Source organism: Salvelinus namaycush, chromosome 17, assembly GCF_016432855.1.
Source record: "Salvelinus namaycush isolate Seneca chromosome 17, SaNama_1.0, whole genome shotgun sequence".
NCBI lineage: Eukaryota > Metazoa > Chordata > Actinopteri > Salmoniformes > Salmonidae > Salvelinus > Salvelinus namaycush.
The window spans coordinates 23,538,370-23,559,289 of NC_052323.1; the positions used below are offsets into that span (position 1 = coordinate 23,538,370).

The 20,920-nt window shown below is 43.0% G+C and overlaps 1 protein-coding gene across 2 annotated transcripts; it reads left to right on the forward strand.

Annotated features, from left to right (window-relative positions):
* The first annotated feature begins 6,217 nt into the window (after nucleotides 1–6,217).
* On the forward strand, nucleotides 6,218–20,678 carry enpp6 (ectonucleotide pyrophosphatase/phosphodiesterase 6). 2 transcript variants are annotated; one of them, XM_039011873.1, is made up of 8 exons: nucleotides 6,218–6,511; nucleotides 16,478–16,657; nucleotides 16,890–17,001; nucleotides 17,097–17,235; nucleotides 17,569–17,748; nucleotides 18,151–18,288; nucleotides 18,554–18,680; nucleotides 19,667–20,678. In XM_039011873.1, the coding sequence occupies exons 1-8, from the start codon at nucleotides 6,274–6,276 to the stop codon at nucleotides 19,870–19,872; spliced, it is 1,320 nt and encodes a 439-aa protein (XP_038867801.1). In that variant the 5' UTR covers nucleotides 6,218–6,273; the 3' UTR covers nucleotides 19,873–20,678. The 2 variants fall into 2 exon arrangements, with proteins under 2 accessions (XP_038867801.1, XP_038867800.1); XM_039011872.1 differs by having other exon boundaries at nucleotides 6,219–6,511; nucleotides 17,094–17,235.
* The last annotated feature ends 242 nt before the right edge of the window (nucleotides 20,679–20,920 follow it).

Consider the following 20,920-nt stretch of genomic DNA (forward strand, 5'->3'; position numbering starts at 1 on the left):
CTGACTTGCCTAGTTAAATAAAGGTTAAATAAAAAATAAAATAAAAATAATTATTATACTCAGCTGGCCTCTCCCCGGATGTTGTGTTAAACGCTCTACACAACAAGCTTTCTCTGCCCTTAACCTTGTTCTGAACACCTCCAAAACAAAGGTCATGTGGTTTGATAAGAATGCCCTTCTCCCCACAGGTGTGATTACTACCTCTTAAAGGGTTTAGAGATTGAGGTAGTCACCTGATACAAGTACTTGGGAGTATGGCTAGACGGTACACTGTCCTTCTTTCAGCACATATCAAAGTTGCAGGCCAAAGTTAAATCTACACTTGGTTCCCTCTATCGTAATCGGTCCTCTTTCACCTCAGCTACCAAACTAACCCTGATTCAGATGACCATCATACCCATGCTAGATTATGGAGACATCATTTATAAATCAGCAGGTAAGGGTGCTCTCCAGCGGCTAGATGTTCTTTACCATTCGGCCATCAGATTTGCCACCAACGCTCCTTATAGGACACATCACTGCACTCAATACCACTCTGTGAACTGGTCATCTCTGTATACCCGTCGCAAGACCCACTTGTTGATGCTTATTTATAAAACCCTCTTAGGCCTCACTCCCCCCTATCTGAGATACATACAACACCCGTTCTGCCAGTCACATTCTGTTAAAGGTCCCTAAAGCATACGTCCCTGGGTCGCTCCTCTTTTCAATTCGCTGCAGCTAGCGACAAAAAACACTCAAACTGGACCGTTTTATCGCCATCTCTATATTCAAATACTCAATCATGGACACTTACTGACAGTTTTGGCTGCTTTGCGTGATGTGTTTTTGTCTACCTTCTTGCCCTTCGCCTGTGCCAATAATGTGTGTGCAATCTTGTGCTGCTGCCATGCTATGGTGTCTTAGGTCTCTATGTAGGGTTGTCACTCTTGTCGTGATGTGTTTTGTCCTATATTTTTGTTTTATTTTTGTTAATCCCAGCTCCCGTCCCCGCAGGCCTTTTGGTAGGCCGTCATTGTAAATAAGAATATGTTCTTAACTGACTTGCCTAGTTAAAAAGGTTAGTTGGTGTAGCACTTGCGAGGCACAGCTGAGCATAAATTGAAATAATTTGTAAATAATTTGTTTTACGAGACTGATGGTCCCTGCGTCTGATGGTCATGGTGCTTTCAAGTTAAATGGGAACTCGGAAAAAGCAAGGTCAAATAATGAAGTCAGTGAACTCCAGGTCGGGGAGTCGGAGCTCTAGCAAGATGCGCGAGTTCCGAGTTGGATGACCGTTCCAAACGATTACCCCACGTCGGATCTCGTTTTTTTCCGAATTCGCAGTTGTATTGAACACTGTATTAGTCGCAGCAGAGGTTTCGCCTCCCACCATCCCTGCTCTTTCCTCCGGTGAGACTGACCAGAGAGGGTACGTCTTCCACCTGATGACGAAACTCGAGTCGCACTGCATCTGCCTCAGCGATAAATTAATGTTGTTCCTATGACCAAAGAAAGTGAAATACTCTTCGATATTAAAATAGACAAGACGAGCTGCAAATAATAATAAAGACAGGTCTATCGATACACTTGGCTACTCATTAATTGCAGTGAGAGTGGAAGTAGAGAGAAGCGCGTTTTACGTTTTGTAATAGTGGTTAATAAAAACAGTGTTGACAGTGCTGAATATAACTTAGGCATGAAATCGGTAATAGAAACAGCAGCTCTTTGCTGTATTCTTTGACAGTCTCTCCCTGGTCATGGGTTTAAACTTTATGAAGTCTCACGTAGGCTAGTATCAAACTTTGCTACCGCCAGGCTAGTGGAAGATGGAGGCACGGTGATTTGAGCTATCTGATTGGCCAGCACAGTAGGCACACTCGATTTAGCCACAGATCTCCCGGTCTGGCAGGTAAACGGAGTTTGTCTTTTCAGACAAATTAAATGGTTAAAAATGGGAACATTTTGCCTACCCGGTGCGCGGGGCTTCTGAATCAAGTGCAACACGAAAAAAAGGCGCGCAAGCCGTTGTCTTTATCGTTGGCTTTTCTACAGAATGTTTGGGGATCGACTAGGAATTCCTTGAAGATCGACCAGTTGGCGACCACTAATCTATTTGTTATTTGCTGCGCGCGCTGCCCAAATTACGGTCCCTTCAGATTGACTTTAGGCTATGCGATTTAAAACAATCAACAGTTTAAAAAAAAGAAGCTAATGATATTCTGTGGCCAAATCATGCTTTCTGGTGTAGTGGCCTATCTTGAATGATTGTATTTATTCCTGTACAGATGAGAGTAAGCTAATTAGGCTATATAATTTTGGCAATTTAATTCAATTACTTTAGGGACAATTTAGCTTCCCCTATCCGTATGGCCGCCACCTATGCCCTTTTTAATGTGGCAAAAACACAACCAGTCATGATGTTTTCAACTGATTGTCAGTCAGTCAGTCACTTAACAGAGGCACCCCTGTAGGCTACCGACGCACATTCTTTCACTCACAAAATCATTTCAGTATCCAAACCCAACAGTGCACATTACACCCGCAATTTGATGAATGGAATCACACTCTAACAAGTAGGGGTTCAACAAGGGTTCTTCTAGGATCCTCAAAGACCTTTGAAGAACCTTAGGGTTTTTGGCAGTGAAAATTCCCCCCAAAAGGTTCTTTCAAGAACCCCATAGGAGGTGGGGTTCATCGAGGAACCTCCTTTGTTGGTGGGGGTTCTTGCAGGAACCTAACTGCCCAACTGAAACATTTGGAATTGAAAGGACAGCAGGTGTAGGCACTTAACTGAACAATGTAAAGATCTCCTCAATTTAAGGTAAGGTCTGTCCCTTATATGATCCAAATGTATATGTTTTATGATGATACCATCTGTCTTTTCATATTTGTGCAAATCTTTCTAAAACAGAATATAAGAATATGTATGTTATAAGAATATGTATGCCATAAGAATATGTTGAAGGCTAGCTGTATTGGGTGCAGATGACTGAACTGGTCACTTTTGTGTCTGTAGGTATACAGACAAGGAGGCATACAAAGGTATGTCAATTGGTATGTTATGCAGATCACATGTACCTCCCTCCCTCACATGTACCTCCACCATTATCAAAACAGTTTTTTTCATTCACATTTACAACAAAAACCAAGGTATGAATACTGTTGTGTGCATGTTTTGTTAAACATCTGTATAAATGGCCTCCTGAGTGGGGCAGCGTTCTAAGGCACCGCATAGCAGTGCTTGAGGTGTCACTATAGCCCTGGGTTCGATCCCAGGCTGTCACAGCCAGCCGTGACCTGGAGACCCATGAGGCGGCGCATGTTTGGCCTAGCGTCGTCTGGGTTGGTGTTTGGCTGGCCGGGATATCCATGTCCAATCGTTCTCTAGCGACTCCTTGTGGCGGGCCCGGCACCTGCAAGCTGACAGCGGTCGCCAGTTGTACGGCGTTTCCTCCCACACATTGGTGCAGCTGGCTTCCGGGTTAAGCGAGCAGTGTGTCAAGAAGCATTGCGGCTTGGCAGGGTCGTGTTTCGGAAGATGCATGGCTCTCGACCTTCGCCTCTCCCGAGTCCATACGGGAGTTGCAGCGATGGGACAAAACTAACTACCAATTGGATATCACGAAATTAGGGGTAAAAGTACAAACAAACAAAAAACATCTGAATAATTTATATTTTGGGGATTCACAGACTTCACCCTTCCTACACCTCTGAATATAACAGGAAACCGGTTCGATCACCATGCACTGCAAAATCATTCTGGTTATGGAGAACATCAACACATTAACATCACCACACCAGTGGATATACCCATTGGACTTGGGGATCTGCTGGGAGTTTACCTCATATTTTGAGTTTTTTTGTCTGCTTTGCCATTAAAATCATAACTTAATTAATTAATTTAACTAGGCAAGTCAGTTAAGAACAAATTCTTATTTACAATGACGGCCTACACCTGCCAAATTGAATATTGTAAGAGCTTTCATTGTCTGCTAATATGCCCCCTGTATTTATCCTACGGTTCTGACTTGGTGTACAGGGAGAACGCTTTAAGAACGGCCCATGTTCTGAATTCTGTCACTGTACATTTCAAAAGGGCTGAACAAATAGTTATATTGACTAGTCCGTCCTAGCTCACTCATTAATGTCTTAATCAAAATTACGGATTGCCTCTTATCCGCTTGTCGTCCCCTTATGCCATATTTTGTACATCTCAATTGTCAGTAGAAACCACATTTGTTTAAGTAAGAGCCATTTCAGCTATGTTTTTTTTAAAGGCAGCAAATGAGGCTGTCACGCCCTGACCGTAGATTGCTTTGTATGTTTCTATTTTTAGTTTGGTCAGGGTGTGATGTGGGTGGGTATTCTATGTCTGGGTATTCTATGTTGTAGGTCTAGGTTTTCTGTTTCTGTGTGTTTGGTCTGGTGTGGTTCCCAATCAGAGGCAGCTGTCTATCGTTGTCTCTGATTGGGAGCCATATTTAGGTAGCCTGTTTTCCCACTTTTGTTTGTGGGTGGTTGTTTCCTGTTTAGTGTTTTGTTTCACCTTTCAGGACTGTTCGTTTGTCGTTTTTCAAGTGTTTTCGTATTTTATAAAAAAAAAAATATGACCACTTACCACGCTGCACCTTGGTCCTCCTTTCCTTCTCCAGATGACAATCGTTACAGAGGCTGAATGAACTGTTTCGCTGCCAGACAAGGCTCAGCTGATAGCCAGGTGTAGCAGTGGTAAGGTGTTGGGACTCTGCTGTTCATACAGTTTTATGTAGGCCCTAACAGTTTGTGGGCACTGTTTGTCGCCGTTATAGTGTAATTAATGTATTGTTTAGTGTTGTGTTCTTTGCCCACGAAGATTTACATGCTAAAATTGCCACTGCACAAGATATAGTCCCGACACAAATCTGGGGTTGCTACCCAAGCCTGCTGGTCGTTCCTTCCATCGGTTCAGTTGCCAGAGACGCGGCCCAGTTAAGTCTTTTTGTTCTGTATCTATGGACGCGACCCAGTAGTTCCTCTACATGTTCTATTGCCATACTGGCTGGCAACGTTCTTATCACTTGCTAGCCAACTACAGCTAACTTAGTCACATCAAATAGTGCAGACTGATTAACAGCAAATTAGCTGCATTTGCATAAGCTGTTTTCGAGTGGCATTTATTTGGATACATCCATACCAATAAGCTAATGAGGCACGATTTCACCTGGCATAGAAAATGTGCTCTCTCCTCAGGACACCGTTGTTCAGAGGAGCTAGCCAACACAACTAACACAATCACTTCAAATTGAAGCTGGAAAGACTGCAAACTAGCTGCACATTGTTTCGTTTGACCTTTTTTCAATTGACATTCATTTGTAAATATCCATTAAAATGATGCCAGCTGATTCATGATTTCGACTGGATGGGAAACGCTACCTGTCTGCTTTAATCATCCCGACACTTTCATTACTATGGGACAGATGGAGATCGAATTTAAATATTGTAATGTTGTCGGAGAGACGGTTTATACAGATCTTTGCTGTTGAAAACTGTTAGTCTAAAGAAAATTAGATAATGTCTAGATGCTTTTTATAGTGGAGATCAAGTTTATAAAGTGCCTTGCTAGGCTGATGAGACAGTGGATTGCAGTCAGATGGAACAGAGTAAATAGGCATTTTGAATTAGATTTAGCCGGTGGTAATTTGTGGAATAGAAACAGGATGGAATGTGGTGTTAACCAATCAGCATTCAGGATTAGACCCACCCGTTGTATAACGTGTTGAACAAGTGTTCCGTGGACAAATATGAGAAGAGCACACTCTGCTGGTGATTGTTTTATATTACGGGTTTAGAGTAAAAATGCTTTGTGGGTATTAAATAGATCATTGATTGATATTATATGGAACTTGGTCTTCAATAATCCAATGACATTTTGATTGATCCAACTATTTGAAATGTCAATATTTATTCGACAGAAAATATAATTTGCTCCATATGTTACAGTGGGCTTTAGGGTGTCACTTTAATTTTCCACTGTAGAAATTATAAAAGAAAAAAATCACAAATTATTAAATACAAAAATCAAATAAGCCTAGGCCCTTATTAAATATTTATATAACAAAATAAAGAATAGCCTTAACGTTGTTTTTCCTTAGTGAGTCTGAGTGCATGGACTTTCATTCTCAAACTGCAGTAGGCCTAGCCCTATAACAATGCCATTAGCCCCTCCCCTACTCATATTGGGGCCCCTGCCCCTGCTCGCAGCGTTCAGTACCGTTACATGTGCGTATCAGTGGACCGTCACGAGCCATCATGTCCAGACTGAGCCTGGCGTGCGCTATCGCCATTCTCGCAGTGCTTTTGTCGGGATCCTGCCTCGCCAGCCGCAAACTTCTGGTGTTCCTCATCGATGGTTTTCGATATGATTACATGGACGATCTGCAAAACCTGCCTGGGTTTAAAGAGATTATGGATAACGGGGTCAAAGTGGATTATATGACCCCCGATTTCCCCAGCCTTTCATACCCCAATTACTACTCACTAATGACAGGTGAGATGATTTTATCTTTGACTGACTGTGCCTCAAAGTTACAGCAGTGAAAAAATATAGATTAGGCTACGAAAGGTTGACCATGATTGATCACCAAATAAGATTTTACGAACTTGGAGCCATTTATTTGTTATCTTGGACATACAGTGTTACTAAACAGTAAGTTCACAGGCTGCAATCCATTTGAACCTTTATTGCTTGCCTGAACAAATAGGAAGGAGTGACAGTGGAGTTTAAACTTTGATGTTTATGTACAAAGTTGTAAAGTAGCCTTTTGTACTCTGTTGTGGCAACACTGAAATAACAATAATTGGTCAATCATTCTCATCAATATTGTTGCAGAATGACACATTGGTAATTTAATGATTTGTTAACTTAGGTTGACAAATGATCAACCCAACAATTACTGAAAGGAAACTTTACACCATGGAATGGAACGCAGATGACATTTCATAAGTAGGCCATACTCTGAAATCCTTGTGTAGACATTGCTAGTAGCCTAATTCAGTGATGGATGTATAATACATCCATTGATGGACAGGAGCCTGGCACAGCTGTCCTGGGTCCTCAAGCAGTAGAACTCTGCCTCATCAGTAAAAGAACCCCTCGCCCCTCTCCCTCCTGGCAACCACACTGTCTCTATTGTGCCATTTACATATGTTATGAGTGAAAACAAGGGACAACCAGAGCCATGTATCTAGAGAGTTGGGCCAATGAGGTTTCTGCATCATGGTACATTCACATGACACAACAACATTCTATGGCAGCCATGTTAGCGCCCCAATAACATTACATGGGAAATATTTAAACAATGCTATGTCACGGAATGTCAGTTGGAGTCAGAAGTTTACATAAACCTTAGCCAAATACATTTAAACTCAGTTTTTCACAATTCTTGACATTTAATCCTAGTAAATATTCCCTGTTTTAGGTCAGTTAGGATCACCATTTTATTTTAAGAATGTGAAATGTCAGAATAATAAGAGAGAATGATTTATTTCAGCTTTTATTTCTTTCATCACATTCCCAGTGGGTCAGAAGTTTACATACACTCAATTAGTATGTAGTGGCATTGGCTTTAAATTGTTGGGTAAAACATTTCAGGTAGCCTTCCACAAGCTTCCCACAATAAGTTGGGTGAATTTTGGCCCATTCCTCCTGACAGAGCAGGTGTAACTGAGTCAGGTTTGTAGGCCTCCTTGCTCGCACACACTAAGTTCTGCCCACAAATTTTCTATAGGATTGATGTCAGGGCTTTGTGATGGCCACTCCAATACCTTGACTTTGTCCTTTTTTGCCACATTTTGCCACAACTTTGGAAGTATGCTTGGGGTCATTGTCCATTTGGAAGTCCCATTTGCGACCAAGCTTTAACTTCCTGACTGATGTCTTGAGATGTTGCTTCAATATATCCACATAATTTTACCTCATGATGCCATCTATTTTGTGAAGTGCACCAGTCCCTCCTGCAGCAAAGCACCCCCACAACATGATGCTGCCACCCCCGTGCTTCACGGTTGGTATGGTGTTTTTCGGCTTGCAAGCCTCCCCCTTTTTTCTCTGAACATAACGATGGTCATTATGGCCAAACAGTTCTATTTTTGTTTCATCAGACCAGAGGACATTTCTCCAAATAGCACAATCTTTGTCCCCATGTGCAGTTGCAAACCTCAAAAAATTTGATGTTATTTTAATGGATCAAAAATGTGATTTTCTTTAAAAAACAAGGACATTTCTAAGTGACCCCAAACTTTTGAATGGTAGTGTACTTAACAACACACTGCTTTGCACCTGAACAGTTCTCTCAGCCAAACTGGACCTCTTCAGAGTACTGGCAGTGAACGACACATCAATGACAGTGTAGTAGTGACATAACAACAGATGTAGGTAGTACTTCAGTGATAACAGCCCTGGGCTGTATGGCTCCTCAGTCAGCGGCTGTAGGCTATCTCCACTCCAGGCTGAACCCCTGGCAGAGAGAGAGCAGAGGGAAGAGCAGTAAAGCCCCAAAGACAACAGATTCTGTCAAATCCCTCCCAATCACCGGATCACTTTGTGGATGATTTGCTGATGTAAGTTGTTTTGGTAGAGCACATTCCCCTCAACAAAGCCTCGGCTTAGGCTACTACCATCATTTTGTGCACGTGTATTAACAACGTAACCAAAACAGAGCTGACAAAGGCCATCTGACACAGGGCCCTCCAGTCACCCCGGGCATCTGACACAGGGCCCTCCCGTCACCCCGGGCATCTGACACAGGGCCCTCCAGTCACGCCGGGCATCTGACACAGGGCCCTCCAGTCACGCCGGGCATCTGACACAGGGCCCTCCAGTCACGCCGGACATCTGACACAGGGTCCTCCCGTCACCCCGGGCATCTGACACAGGGCCCTCTAGTCACGCCGGGCATCTGACACAGGGCCCTCCAGTCACCCCGAGCATCTGACACAGGGCCCTCCAGTCACCCCGGGCATCTGACACAGGGCCCTCCAGTCACGCTGGGCATCTGACACAGGGCCCTCCAGTCACGCCGGGCTAGACTGCAACCATGCAGAAGGAGCTATTTCAAAGCTGATGGAGCTTTTCAGAGACTGGTTTATTTGGAGGGGTCAGGGAAGGGTGCTTCTTCAGAAAAGCCAAGTGCTGGAGCTCTACCTGTGAGTTTACTGTACAGACTGCAGGGTTTCTACACATGGAGAGAGTACTTCTTACTGTCCTGCTTTATATTATTAAAGACATTCTCTGGTACTTTTGTATTCTTTGTAGTTCTAAAAGTTGTAGTTCTAAAAGCCAAAAGTGGCCCCCGAAAATTGCGTACTACGTCACATGTGCAGATATGTGTGCCACGTCATTGCTCTCTTTCTCTCGCTCTGCTGTGTGTGCATCTTGCTAGCTGTCACTCAAATGGTGAGGAACCAGTAGTGGTGCGTTGTTAAAATCACTGGGGTAGCCAAGCCAGGAAAAAATGCCAGAGTACAACCTTTGTGTTGTCACAATTGCATTGTTTGCTCTATAACCTGTTAGTTAATATGCCTTGACAACGTGATATATAGGCCTAAGGCCAAGACAAGAAGAAGACACATTGGCAGAATAAATTCAACCACACCTTTTGTTTCATCACAAAAACGGAGCACAACATCTGTCTGGTGAAGTCCACAAAGCATATTGCATGTAACAAACAGTTACATGACCTACAGTATTGTCAAGCAAGGTAATGTTTCCAACATTTTCGGACAACTAAACAACTATTGATTTGGAAACAGAGTTACAGCAAGTCGCAAAGAAAACAGGAGCTACCTCCACTATTCCTTCAACATTTCAACATCATCTAATCTACTATGATGATTTCTGTGTGTGGGCATGTTGACTCACCCTACTTGTAGAGAAACGGGAAATCCATCCACCTCTCTTTCATGTTGCCGAAACGTACCATGACTCAAACATTCGTTTTTGTTGTCCTAGGCTACCTGGCTAAAATGCTTGCTCGCTAGCCTAACTTCTATTCATGGGCAACAATGCACCGGGCCAGCTAGTTAACATTAGCCTACTACTTCTAGCTACATATTTAACTTTCATCCTCTCAGGCTAGGGGCACTACAATGTATGAATTTATGGTTGGATCAGAATCGCCATTGTGATCCTTGGCTAGTAGCCTACACAGGGATTTGGACTTGTGGTTTTACTTAATTTATCTCCATCCATGGTTAATTTAGGAAAGGGCCATTTTAGCTAGCTAGCCACTGGAGGACAACGACACAAGGAGATACAACAATAAAGAATGTCTGTCAATGACATTTGGCTTTTGATGTGATTGGTGAGAAGCCAAATTCTAACTGGCTTCCTTTAACACTTTTTTTGGGTGCGCTAGGACCATTCACAGTTGAGCTCACTCAGTTTAGCTCAACACTGATTGGCTATTATTTGAAAGATTTACTATTTTAAAGGGAGTACAAATGCTTGCTGGCTTCCCTTGCATTCAATGCTACGGGCAGCATTAATGTCATACTTTTTTTGACCAGACCGCATCAGGTAGATGGGCTATACATATTGAGACAGAGTGGCGCTGTTTCACTTGGTCGGATTCTTTCTCCGGTGAGATACATTCAGCCTCTTGCAAATTGAAGGAAATGTATTAAACACAGAGAGATGAAAGATACATTAAAAAATATTTTTGTATTTAGTTCTTGGTTCATGTTTTGGGGACGCCTGGCATCCCTTGGCATCCATGAATACACGCCACTGGTTGGAACTCAAATTGCTAGGAGGCTGGTCCACCTGGGGGGAAATGGCGCTGGACAGCTTCCAGTAAATAGTCGCTTTCAAACTAGGGATTTCATGCCTAATTGAGGTTAGACAGTAATTCTGCTCATAGATTATGCATGTACGAACTACACATCCAGTCCAAAGAGGATGTGTCAATGTGTAGTTCGTACATGCATAATCTATTTCCCCTGAAACGCTACAGTAAATAACTTTAATAATGGAAAAATATGTTCATTCTAGCATCTCTGTACAGTAAATAGGTAGCCTTATAAAGGTCCTGTACTGGCCCCCATTCACCCTCAGTGCTATTTCAACTGAACCTCAGATGTCCATAGAGACTATTGCAGGCGGCTAACAAAACACAGCTGCAGTTTTATTTGTTTTTCTCAGAGGAAAAACTGTAGGCAGAGCTGTGACGCTGAGCTACCAAAAGGATTCAGAGCATTTATTTGAGTCATTTCTGAATGTCGTAACTGCGGAGCTGTGGCTCCAAAATACCCGAGATTAGCTACATTCCTGGCATCACTTTAATAAGGAACCACATAGTTGCTTGAGCGCCTCTACAAGCAGCAGTGGCAGTACTGAACGGTTGTTCAAATAAAAGATGTGTCCTTGCTCAACGTGTTGTCGTGTATGAGTTGTGACTGTAGTTGTGTTAGTGCTGTGACTGTAGTTGTGTTGGTGCTGTGACTGTAGTTGTGTTGGTGCTGTGACTAGTTGTGTTGGTGCTGTGACTAGTTGTGTTGGTGCTGTGACTGTAGTTGTGTTGGTGCTGTGACTGTAGTTGTGTTGGTGCTGTGACTGTAGTTGTGTTGGTGCTGTGACTGTAGTTGTGTTGGTGCTGTGACTGTAGTTGTGTTGGTGCTGTGACTAGTTGTGTTGGTGCTGTGACTGTAGTTGTGTTGGTGCTGTGACTAGTTGTGTTGGTGCTGTGACTGTAGTTGTGTTGGTGCTGTGACTAGTTGTGTTGGTGCTGTGACTAGTTGTGTTGGTGCTGTGACTAGTTGTGTTAGTGCTGTGGCTGTAGTTCTTAGTGTTGTGGCTGTAGTTGTGTTAGTGTTGTGACTGTAGTTGTGTTAGTGTTGTGGCTGTAGTTGTGTTAGTGTTGTGGCTGTAGTTTTGTTAGTGTTGTGGCTGTAGTTGTGTTAGTGTTGTGGCTGTGTTAGTGCTGTGACTGTAGTTGTGTTAGTGCTGTGGCTGTAGTTGTGTTAGTGTTGTGGCTGTAGTTGTTGTGGCTGTAGTTGTGTTAGAGTTGTGGCTGTAGTTGTGTTAGTGTTGTGGCTGTAGTTGTGCTGTGGCTGTAGTTGTGTTGGTGCTGTGACTAGTTGTGTTAGTGCTGTGACTAGTTGTGTTAGTGTTGTGGCTGTAGTTGTGTTAGTGTTGTGGCTGTAGTTGTGTTGTGGCTGTAGTTGTGTTGTGGCTGTAGTTGTGTTGTGGCTGTAGTTGTGTTAGTGTTGTGGCTGTAGTTGTGTTAGTGTTGTGGCTGTAGTTGTGTTGTGGCTGTAGTTGTGTTGTGGCTGTAGTTGTGTTGTGGCTGTAGTTGTGTTAGTGTTGTGGCTGTAGTTGTGTTAGTGTTGTGGCTGTAGTTGTGTTAGTGTTGTGGCTGTAGTTGTGTTGGTGTTGTGGCTGTAGTTGTGTTAGTGTTGTGGCTGTAGTTGTGTTAGTGTTGTGACTGTAGTTGTGTTAGTGCTGTGGCTGTAGTTGTGTTAGTGCTGTGACTGTAGTTGTGTTAGTGCTGTAGTTGTGTTAGTGTTGTGGCTGTAGTTGTGTTAGTGTTGTGGCTGTAGTTGTGTTGGTGTTGTGGCTGTAGTTGTGTTAGTGCTGTGGCTGTAGTTGTGTTAGTGTTGTGGCTGTAGTTGTGTTAGTGTTGTGGCTGTAGTTGTGTTGTGGCTGTAGTTGTGTTAGTGCTGTGGCTGTAGTTGTGTTAGTGCTGTGGCTGTAGTTGTGTTAGTGTTGTGGCTGTGTTAGTGCTGTGACTGTAGTTGTGTTAGTGCTGTGGCTGTAGTTGTGTTGTGGCTGTAGTTGTGTTAGTGTTGTGGCTGTGTTAGTGTTGTGGCTGTGTTAGTGTTGTGGCTGTAGTTGTGTTGTGGCTGTAGTTGTGTTAGTGTTGTGGCTGTAGTTGTGTTAGTGTTGTGGCTGTAGTTGTGTTAGTGCTGTGGCTGTAGTTGTGTTAGTGCTGTGACTGTAGTTGTGTTAGTGCTGTGACTGTAGTTGTGTTAGTGCTGTGACTGTAGTTGTGTTAGTGCTGTGACTGTAGTTGTGTTAGTGTTGTGGCTGTGTTAGTGCTGTGACTGTAGTTGTGTTAGTGCTGTGGCTGTAGTTGTGTTGTGGCTGTAGTTGTGTTAGTGTTGTGGCTGTGTTAGTGTTGTGGCTGTGTTAGTGTTGTGGCTGTAGTTGTGTTGTGGCTGTAGTTGTGTTAGTGTTGTGGCTGTAGTTGTGTTAGTGCTGTGGCTGTAGTTGTGTTAGTGCTGTGACTGTAGTTGTGTTAGTGTTGTGGCTGTAGTTGTGTTAGTGCTGTGGCTGTAGTTGTGTTGTGGCTGTAGTTGTGTTAGTGCTGTGGCTGTAGTTGTGTTGTGGCTGTAGTTGTGTTGTGGCTGTAGTTGTGTTGTGGCTGTAGTTGTGTTGTGGCTGTAGTTGTGTTGGTGCTGTGACTAGTTGTGTTAGTGCTGTGACTAGTTGTGTTAGTGTTGTGGCTGTAGTTGTGTTGTGGCTGTAGTTGTGTTGTGGCTGTAGTTGTGTTAGTGTTTTGGCTGTAGTTGTGTTAGTGTTGTGGCTGTAGTTGTGCTGTGACTGTAGTTGTGGCTGTAGTTGTGTTAGTGTTGTGGCTGTAGTTGTGTTGGTGTTGTGGCTGTAGTTGTGTTGGTGTTGTGGCTGTAGTTGTGTTAGTGCTGTGGCTGTAGTTGTGTTAGTGCTGTAGTTGTGTTAGTGTTGTGACTGTAGTTGTGTTAGTGCTGTGGCTGTAGTTGTGTTAGTGCTGTGACTGTAGTTGTGTTAGTGCTGTGGCTGTAGTTGTGTTAGTGCTGTGACTGTAGTTGTGTTAGTGCTGTAGTTGTGTTAGTGTTGTGGCTGTAGTTGTGTTAGTGTTGTGGCTGTGTTAGTGTTGTGGCTGTGTTAGTGTTGTGGCTGTAGTTGTGTTGTGGCTGTAGTTGTGTTGTGGCTGTAGTTGTGTTAGTGCTGTGACTGTAGTTGTGTTAGTGTTGTGGCTGTAGTTGTGTTAGTGCTGTGGCTGTAGTTGTGTTAGTGCTGTGACTGTAGTTGTGTTAGTGCTGTGACTGTAGTTGTGTTAGTGCTGTGACTGTAGTTGTGTTAGTGTTGTGGCTGTAGTTGTGTTAGTGTTGTGGCTGTGTTAGTGCTGTGACTGTAGTTGTGTTAGTGCTGTGGCTGTAGTTGTGTTAGTGCTGTGGCTGTAGTTGTGTTAGTGCTGTGGCTGTAGTTGTGTTAGTGCTGTGGCTGTAGTTGTGTTAGTGCTGTGGCTGTAGTTGTGTTAGTGTTGTGTTGTGGCTGTAGTTGTGTTGTGGCTGTAGTTGTGTTAGTGTTGTGGCTGTAGTTGTGTTAGTGCTGTAGTTGTGTTAGTGCTGTGGCTGTAGTTGTGTTGTGGCTGTAGTTGTGTTAGTGCTGTGTTAGTGCTGTGGCTGTAGTTGTAGTTGTGTTGTGGCTGTAGTTGTGTTGTGGCTGTGTTAGTGTTGTGGCTGTAGTTGTGTTAGTGCTGTGGCTGTAGTTGTGTTAGTGTTGTGGCTGTAGTTGTGTTAGTGTTGTGGCTGTAGTTGTGTTGTGGCTGTAGTTGTGTTAGTGCTGTGGCTGTAGTTGTGTTAGTGCTGTGGCTGTAGTTGTGTTAGTGTTGTGGCTGTAGTTGTGTTAGTGCTGTGGCTGTAGTTGTGTTAGTGCTGTGACTGTAGTTGTGTTAGTGCTGTGGCTGTAGTTGTGTTAGTGTTGTGTTGTGGCTGTAGTTGTGTTGTGGCTGTAGTTGTGTTAGTGCTGTGGCTGTAGTTGTGTTAGTGTTGTGTTGTGGCTGTAGTTGTGTTAGTGCTGTGGCTGTAGTTGTGTTAGTGCTGTGGCTGTAGTTGTGTTAGTGTTGTGGCTGTAGTTGTAGTTGTGTTAGTGCTGTGACTGTAGTTGTGTTAGTGTTGTGGCTGTAGTTGTGTTAGTGCTGTGACTGTAGTTGTGGTAGTGCTGTGACTGTAGTTGTGTTAGTGTTGTGACTGTAGTTGTGTTAGGGCTGTGACTGTAGTTGTGTTAGGGCTGTGACTGTAGTTGTGTTAGTGTTGTGGCTGTAGTTGTGTTAGTGCTGTGACTGTAGTTGTGTTAGTGCTGTGACTGTAGTTGTGTTGTGGCTGTAGTCGTGTTAGTGTTGTGACTGTAGTTGTGTTAGTGCTGTGGCTGTAGTTGTGTTAGTGCTGTGGCTGTAGTTGTGTTGGTGTTGTGGCTGTAGTTGTGTTAGTGTTGTGGCTGTAGTTGTGTTAGTGCTGTGGCTGTAGTTGTGTTAGTGCTGTGACTGTAGTTGTGTTGTGGCTGTAGTCGTGTTAGTGTTGTGACTGTAGTTGTGTTAGTGCTGTGGCTGTAGTTGTGTTGGTGTTGTGGCTGTAGTTGTGTTAGTGCTGTGGCTGTAGTTGTGTTAGTGCTGTGGCTGTAGTTGTGTTGTGTTGTGACTGTAGTTGTGTTTTATGTTAATTGTTCTGTTTGTGTTGTGAGTTGTGATACCAGGTAGTGTGAGCCTGCTAGGGGAAGGGAGGAGGAGGAGACACTGCCTGTGTGTGTGGATGACCTTGAGTCTGTGTGTGTTTTGTAAGGGTGGGGGAGAAAGCACTCGCTCACTGTCTCAACTGAATTGAACCTAGGGAACTTAGCAGTAAACCAACTTTAACGAATGAAGACGTCAGCGCTCACAGAGATAATCATTTATTGTTTTATTGCATCATATCAGTCCTAGGCAAGGTCTGTTTCAGCCAGTTAACCTACACTCTTAGAAAAAAAGGTGCTACTAGAACCTTAAATGGTTATTCTGCTGTCCACATAGGAGAACCCTTTGAAGAACCCTTTTGGGTTCCAGGTAGAACCCTTTCTACAGAGGGTTTTACATTAATCCCAAAAGGGTTTTACATTAATCCCAAAAGGGTTTTACATGAATCCCAAAAGGGTTTTACATGAATCCCAAAAGGGTTTTACATGAATCCAGGTTCTACCTGGAACCAAAAAGGGTTCTCCTATGGGGACAACCGAATAACAAATTTTTTCTAAGAGTGTAGGCTCTGTGACCAAAAAGCATCCGGCTGACTGCCGTTACACAATACATCATATTTTGTGAATGCTGGCTGTGTTTAAAGCACTGGGGGGTTAGCTGGCAAACGTAACATGACCCAATATCCCATAACAAATACAGAACAGTACAATTACAGGTCAATGGGTTGTTTAATGAAAATAACTAAGTATTCAGTATTCACGTCCGGGATCATGGATACCAACTTAGTTAACATCTAAATGATGGTTTATAACTGAAACACAGCTGTAGACAACAGTTTTCAGTCACAGGAACCCTTTTGGACCGAACTGGATAAAAATAAGTAGCTGGGCCAGAAATACTCAAATGTCCTTATAAAGCTGGCACACATCAAACTCACTACTCTCCCTTGAGTCTTTGCCCATAAAAAGTCTTATCTATGTCCATATCTAACTTCTGAAATAAAAAAGCAATTTCTGGGTTTTCAGGCCGGTACTGTGAAGTGCACCAAATGACAGGGAATTACATGTGGGATCAGGGCTCTCTCAAGGAATTCCTAATCGGCATCAACCCAGACAGTCGGCTGCCAATGTGGTGGGACGGGTCTGAGCCCATCTGGGTAACCATGCAGAAACTCGGGAAGAAAGTCTTCATGTACTATTGGCCCGGTAAGGACAACTCTGGCACATTTCAGACAAAAGAAAGACATTAAGGCCCCCAGTGATATCTACCAGTCATATACAGAACACAGGATTCAGATGCTGTGTATTCTGGAATCAAATGAAATGCTTTCCATTGATGTTCATTCCAATTGGATCATTAAGATGAACTCAAGCGTGAACATTCTAGAAGCACAGTGAGCAGTGATGTGACACCTGTTATCTACTGTCATGTTATCAGGTTGTGAGGTGGAGATTCTGGGTGTGAGACCTTCGTTCTGTGAGGAATACGTCTACAATCCCACAGAGAGAAATCTGACAGATTCTATTGAAAGAGCTCTCGAAGGTTTACGGTAAGAAATGGAGGTATTTTGGCATCAGCCAGGTTTGGAATGTAGTGCCATTCTGTTGTGTTATAACAACAGGCATGTTTTTACTTCATCAGTAGTGGCAGAGCAGACATGGCTGCTGTGTACTATGAGAAGATTGACGTAGAGGGGCATCACTATGGCCCCATGTCTTCTCAGGTGAAGACTGCTGTTCAGAGGCTGGACATTGCCTTCCAGGTGCTAAACCAAAAGATAAAGGTTAGGCCCTATATTGTTTTCCAAACATTGAAAAGAGACTAAAAATGAACAACTCAATCCAGCAAAAATGTTTCCATTCTAGAATGATTTGTACAAAGTAACAGACATGGCCTACTGATTGTGGTCATAATGTTGAGCGGACATTGTGACCAGATGGCCTTGGTCGAAAGTAGTGCACTATATAGGGAGCCATTGGGCCCTGGGCTAAAGTAGTGCACTATATAGGGAGCCATTGGGCCCTGGGCTAAAGTTGTGCACTATATAGGGAATAGGGAGCGATTTGGGACACAGCCTTTGATCTGAACAGGTCACCACCACCCTGCTGTATTTCAGGATAAGAACCTGCGTGACGAGCTGAACGTCATCATGTTCTCCGACCATGGGATGACAGAGATCAAGTGGATGGAGAAAGTCATTGAGCTTGTGACGTACATAAACATGTCTGACGTTGTCAAGATGATGGACCGGGGGCCTGTCGTCAGTCTGTGGCCAAAACAAGCTAAATTTGAGGAGGTAAATTGATTTCCATTTCTGTCATACATACAGGCCAATTGTCTTTCAACCCAGCCAAGACACTGGGAAAAACATGCGTCCTTGATTTCTCCTCTCTGCCATAGTAAACAGAAACAAACATGTCATGTTGGCACATTTAGTCACTTGAATACTCTTCTCTGTCAAAAATCAAACATTTCCAAAAAAGTTTGCGCCGTAAAAATGTATATGAAAGGCCTCAGTCAAGCCAGCCATAACTTCTGTATCCAAATGTACAGGCGAAGGTCCCATATGTCATTACCATGGGGTTACTTACTGCGCTGTAGAGTGGTATGCAATTTGTAGCTACACCTCTCCCTGAGCAAAACAGGGAGGAAAAACATGAAAAGAATGTATAGTGAATCTGAGTTGTGTTGATGGCAGGTCTACAGAGCACTGAGCAGTGTACGGAACATGAATGTCTACAGGAGGAATCAGGTCCCTGATCGCTTCCATTACAAGGGGGGGAAGTTTGTCTCCAGTCTGACCCTGGTGGCTGATCCTGGCTGGTTCATAACAGAGGTAAGGCTTTGACACATCACATCTCAGTGATGATATACCTAGTTTACATTCCAAGTGGCTCCCTATATAGTGCACTACTTTTGACTATAGCTCTATGGACCCTGGTCAAAAGTAGTGCACTATATAGGGAATAGAGTGACATTTGGGACAATTCCTTAGCGTGCTATTATGTACAGCAAATGAGCAACACTGGAACAAGTAGGCTGACCTTCATTCCACTGTCTTTTAACCCATTACGTACTGACATGGCTGCCTCTGTTTTCAGAGCAAGTCCAAACTGCCTTTCTGGCAGAACAGCAGTTCACCAGAGCCGCAGGGGTGGCAGCATGGTTGGCACGGCTACGACAACGAGTTTGTGGACATGAGGGGCTTCTTCTTAGCACAGGGACCAGGTAACAACTGTCTGACCAGTAGGCCTTTATAGTCATAGAATTATACTGAACAAAAATATAAATGCAACATGCAAGAATTACAAAGATATTACTGAGTTGCATAGAAGGCAATCAGTCAATTGAAATAAATTTATTAGGCCCTAATCTTCCTCAGACGATCCCGCAGGTGAAGAAGCCGAATGTGGAGGTCCTGGGCTGGCGTGGTTACATGTGGGCTGCGGTTGTGAGGCTGGTTGGATGTACTGCCAAATTCTCTAAAACGACATCTTATGGTCGAGAAATTAACATAAAATTCTCTGGCAACAGTTCTGTTGGACATTCCTGCAGTCACAGCAAAACTTGAGACATCTGTGGCATTGTGTTGTGTGACAAAACTGCACATTTTAGTGGCCTTTTATTGTGCCCAGCACAAGGTGTAGCTGTGTAATGATCATGCTGTTTAATCAGCTTCTTGATATGCCACACCTGTCAGGTGGATGGATTATTTTGTCAGAAATGCTCACCAACTGGGATGTAAACACATTTGTGCACAACATTTGAGAGAAAGAAGCTTTTTGTGTTTATGGAACATTTCTTAGATCTTTTATTTCAGCTCATGAAAAATGGGACCTACACTTTACATGTTGTGTTTCTATTTTTGTTCAGTGTGTGTATATATATATATATATATATATATATATATATATATATATATATATAGGATCCCAATGTAGTACACAGGCACCGTGTTTACTATGTACAGTACATCATCGCTCTCATAGTGATCATTAACATGATCTGAGCTGTACTGCCTATAACTTTTTATTGAACTTTAATATTCTAATCAGTGTTGTTATGACTCTTATCATCTTCATGAGTCAAACACCTCAAATAACACTGATGTACTTTGGAAGTGACCCAGAAAATAATTTCTACTCTGCTGTACGGTCTTTGCCATGATAAAATCCACAGGTATAATAATCAACAAATTGTCTTCTTACCTACAGATTTCAAGAGGAATGTGCGTGCGGCCCCTATCAGAGCAGTGGATGTGTACAACCTGATGTGTAGGACTCTGGGGATTCTGCCTCTGCCCAACAACGGTTCCTGGTCCCGGGTGGAGTACCTTCTCAGTGGCTCTGTGGGCCTGGCCTGGCCTAGTCCTCTCTGGGATCTGGGTCTACTAGCCCTGGTGCTGTCTCTACAGGCTTAGAACCAGAGAGATTCCCTCATTCACTAGAGTGTCATATACCCACATAGCTCTATAATGCGCTGATAATGGCAGGCAGAGTCATGGAGATCCTATTAAATGATTATTTTGTGTTTTCATTCCTAATTCTATGGGCAGAGCCATGTAGTTGAGTCCTAGACATTCTGTTGCATAGCATTGTTTAAATATTCCCCATGTAATGTTAATGGGGAGCTAACATGGCTGCAATAGAATGTTGTGGTGTCATGTAAATGCAGAAATCTCAATGGCCCAACTCTATAAATACATGGTTCTGATGGCAGCAATCTACCCTATCATGGCACCTGAGCCAACACAGGTTTCCAAACCATTTCCTATTCTAAACATACAAAACACATTGATCACACAGGTTTTATATTTAAATATGGGTTGACAGTGCCTTCAGTTTATATAGTATAACCAAAAACTCTTTTTGTAAACCAAAACATTTTATAAGTAATCTGGACCAACCTTAGTTCACAATCATCTCTATCGTGATATGCTGCTGCTAAAGGAGCTAACATGAGCGCCGTAAATTCCTTACAGCATCAATGTCCTCTTCATCATTGTATCTATGAAGGAGGGTTGGATGAAAGAATGACGTCTTTTTTATAATTGTTTGAATATGAGGTTTAGAAGAACTCTCTGCATTGTTCTGTACTGTAACGAAGTAAATGTAGTTTTGTACTTATTGTCACCTTTGTTTTTTTGCTGCAAATCTTCAGACTTCCATGGAAAAGCTCTGTGGTGTTTCTACTAATTAGATTGATCAATAAAACCTTGAAAAAAGATATGTGATTTTTGTCTCCTGGACTGTACAATATACTGTCTAAGGCTGTTGTAAGCAGTCATTTTGAAGTAGCAAGTTGACTTTGACAAGGTAAAAGGGAAGACTTCCAGAAGCCAGTCTAAGTAAATGTTCTAATACTTTGGGGTTCAGGTCATCATGTGAAAATGCAGAAGGCCTGATAAAAAGCCAAGGCCAATAGCATGGTGGTAGAGCATGGCTTTAAAAGGCATGGTTCAAAGGTAT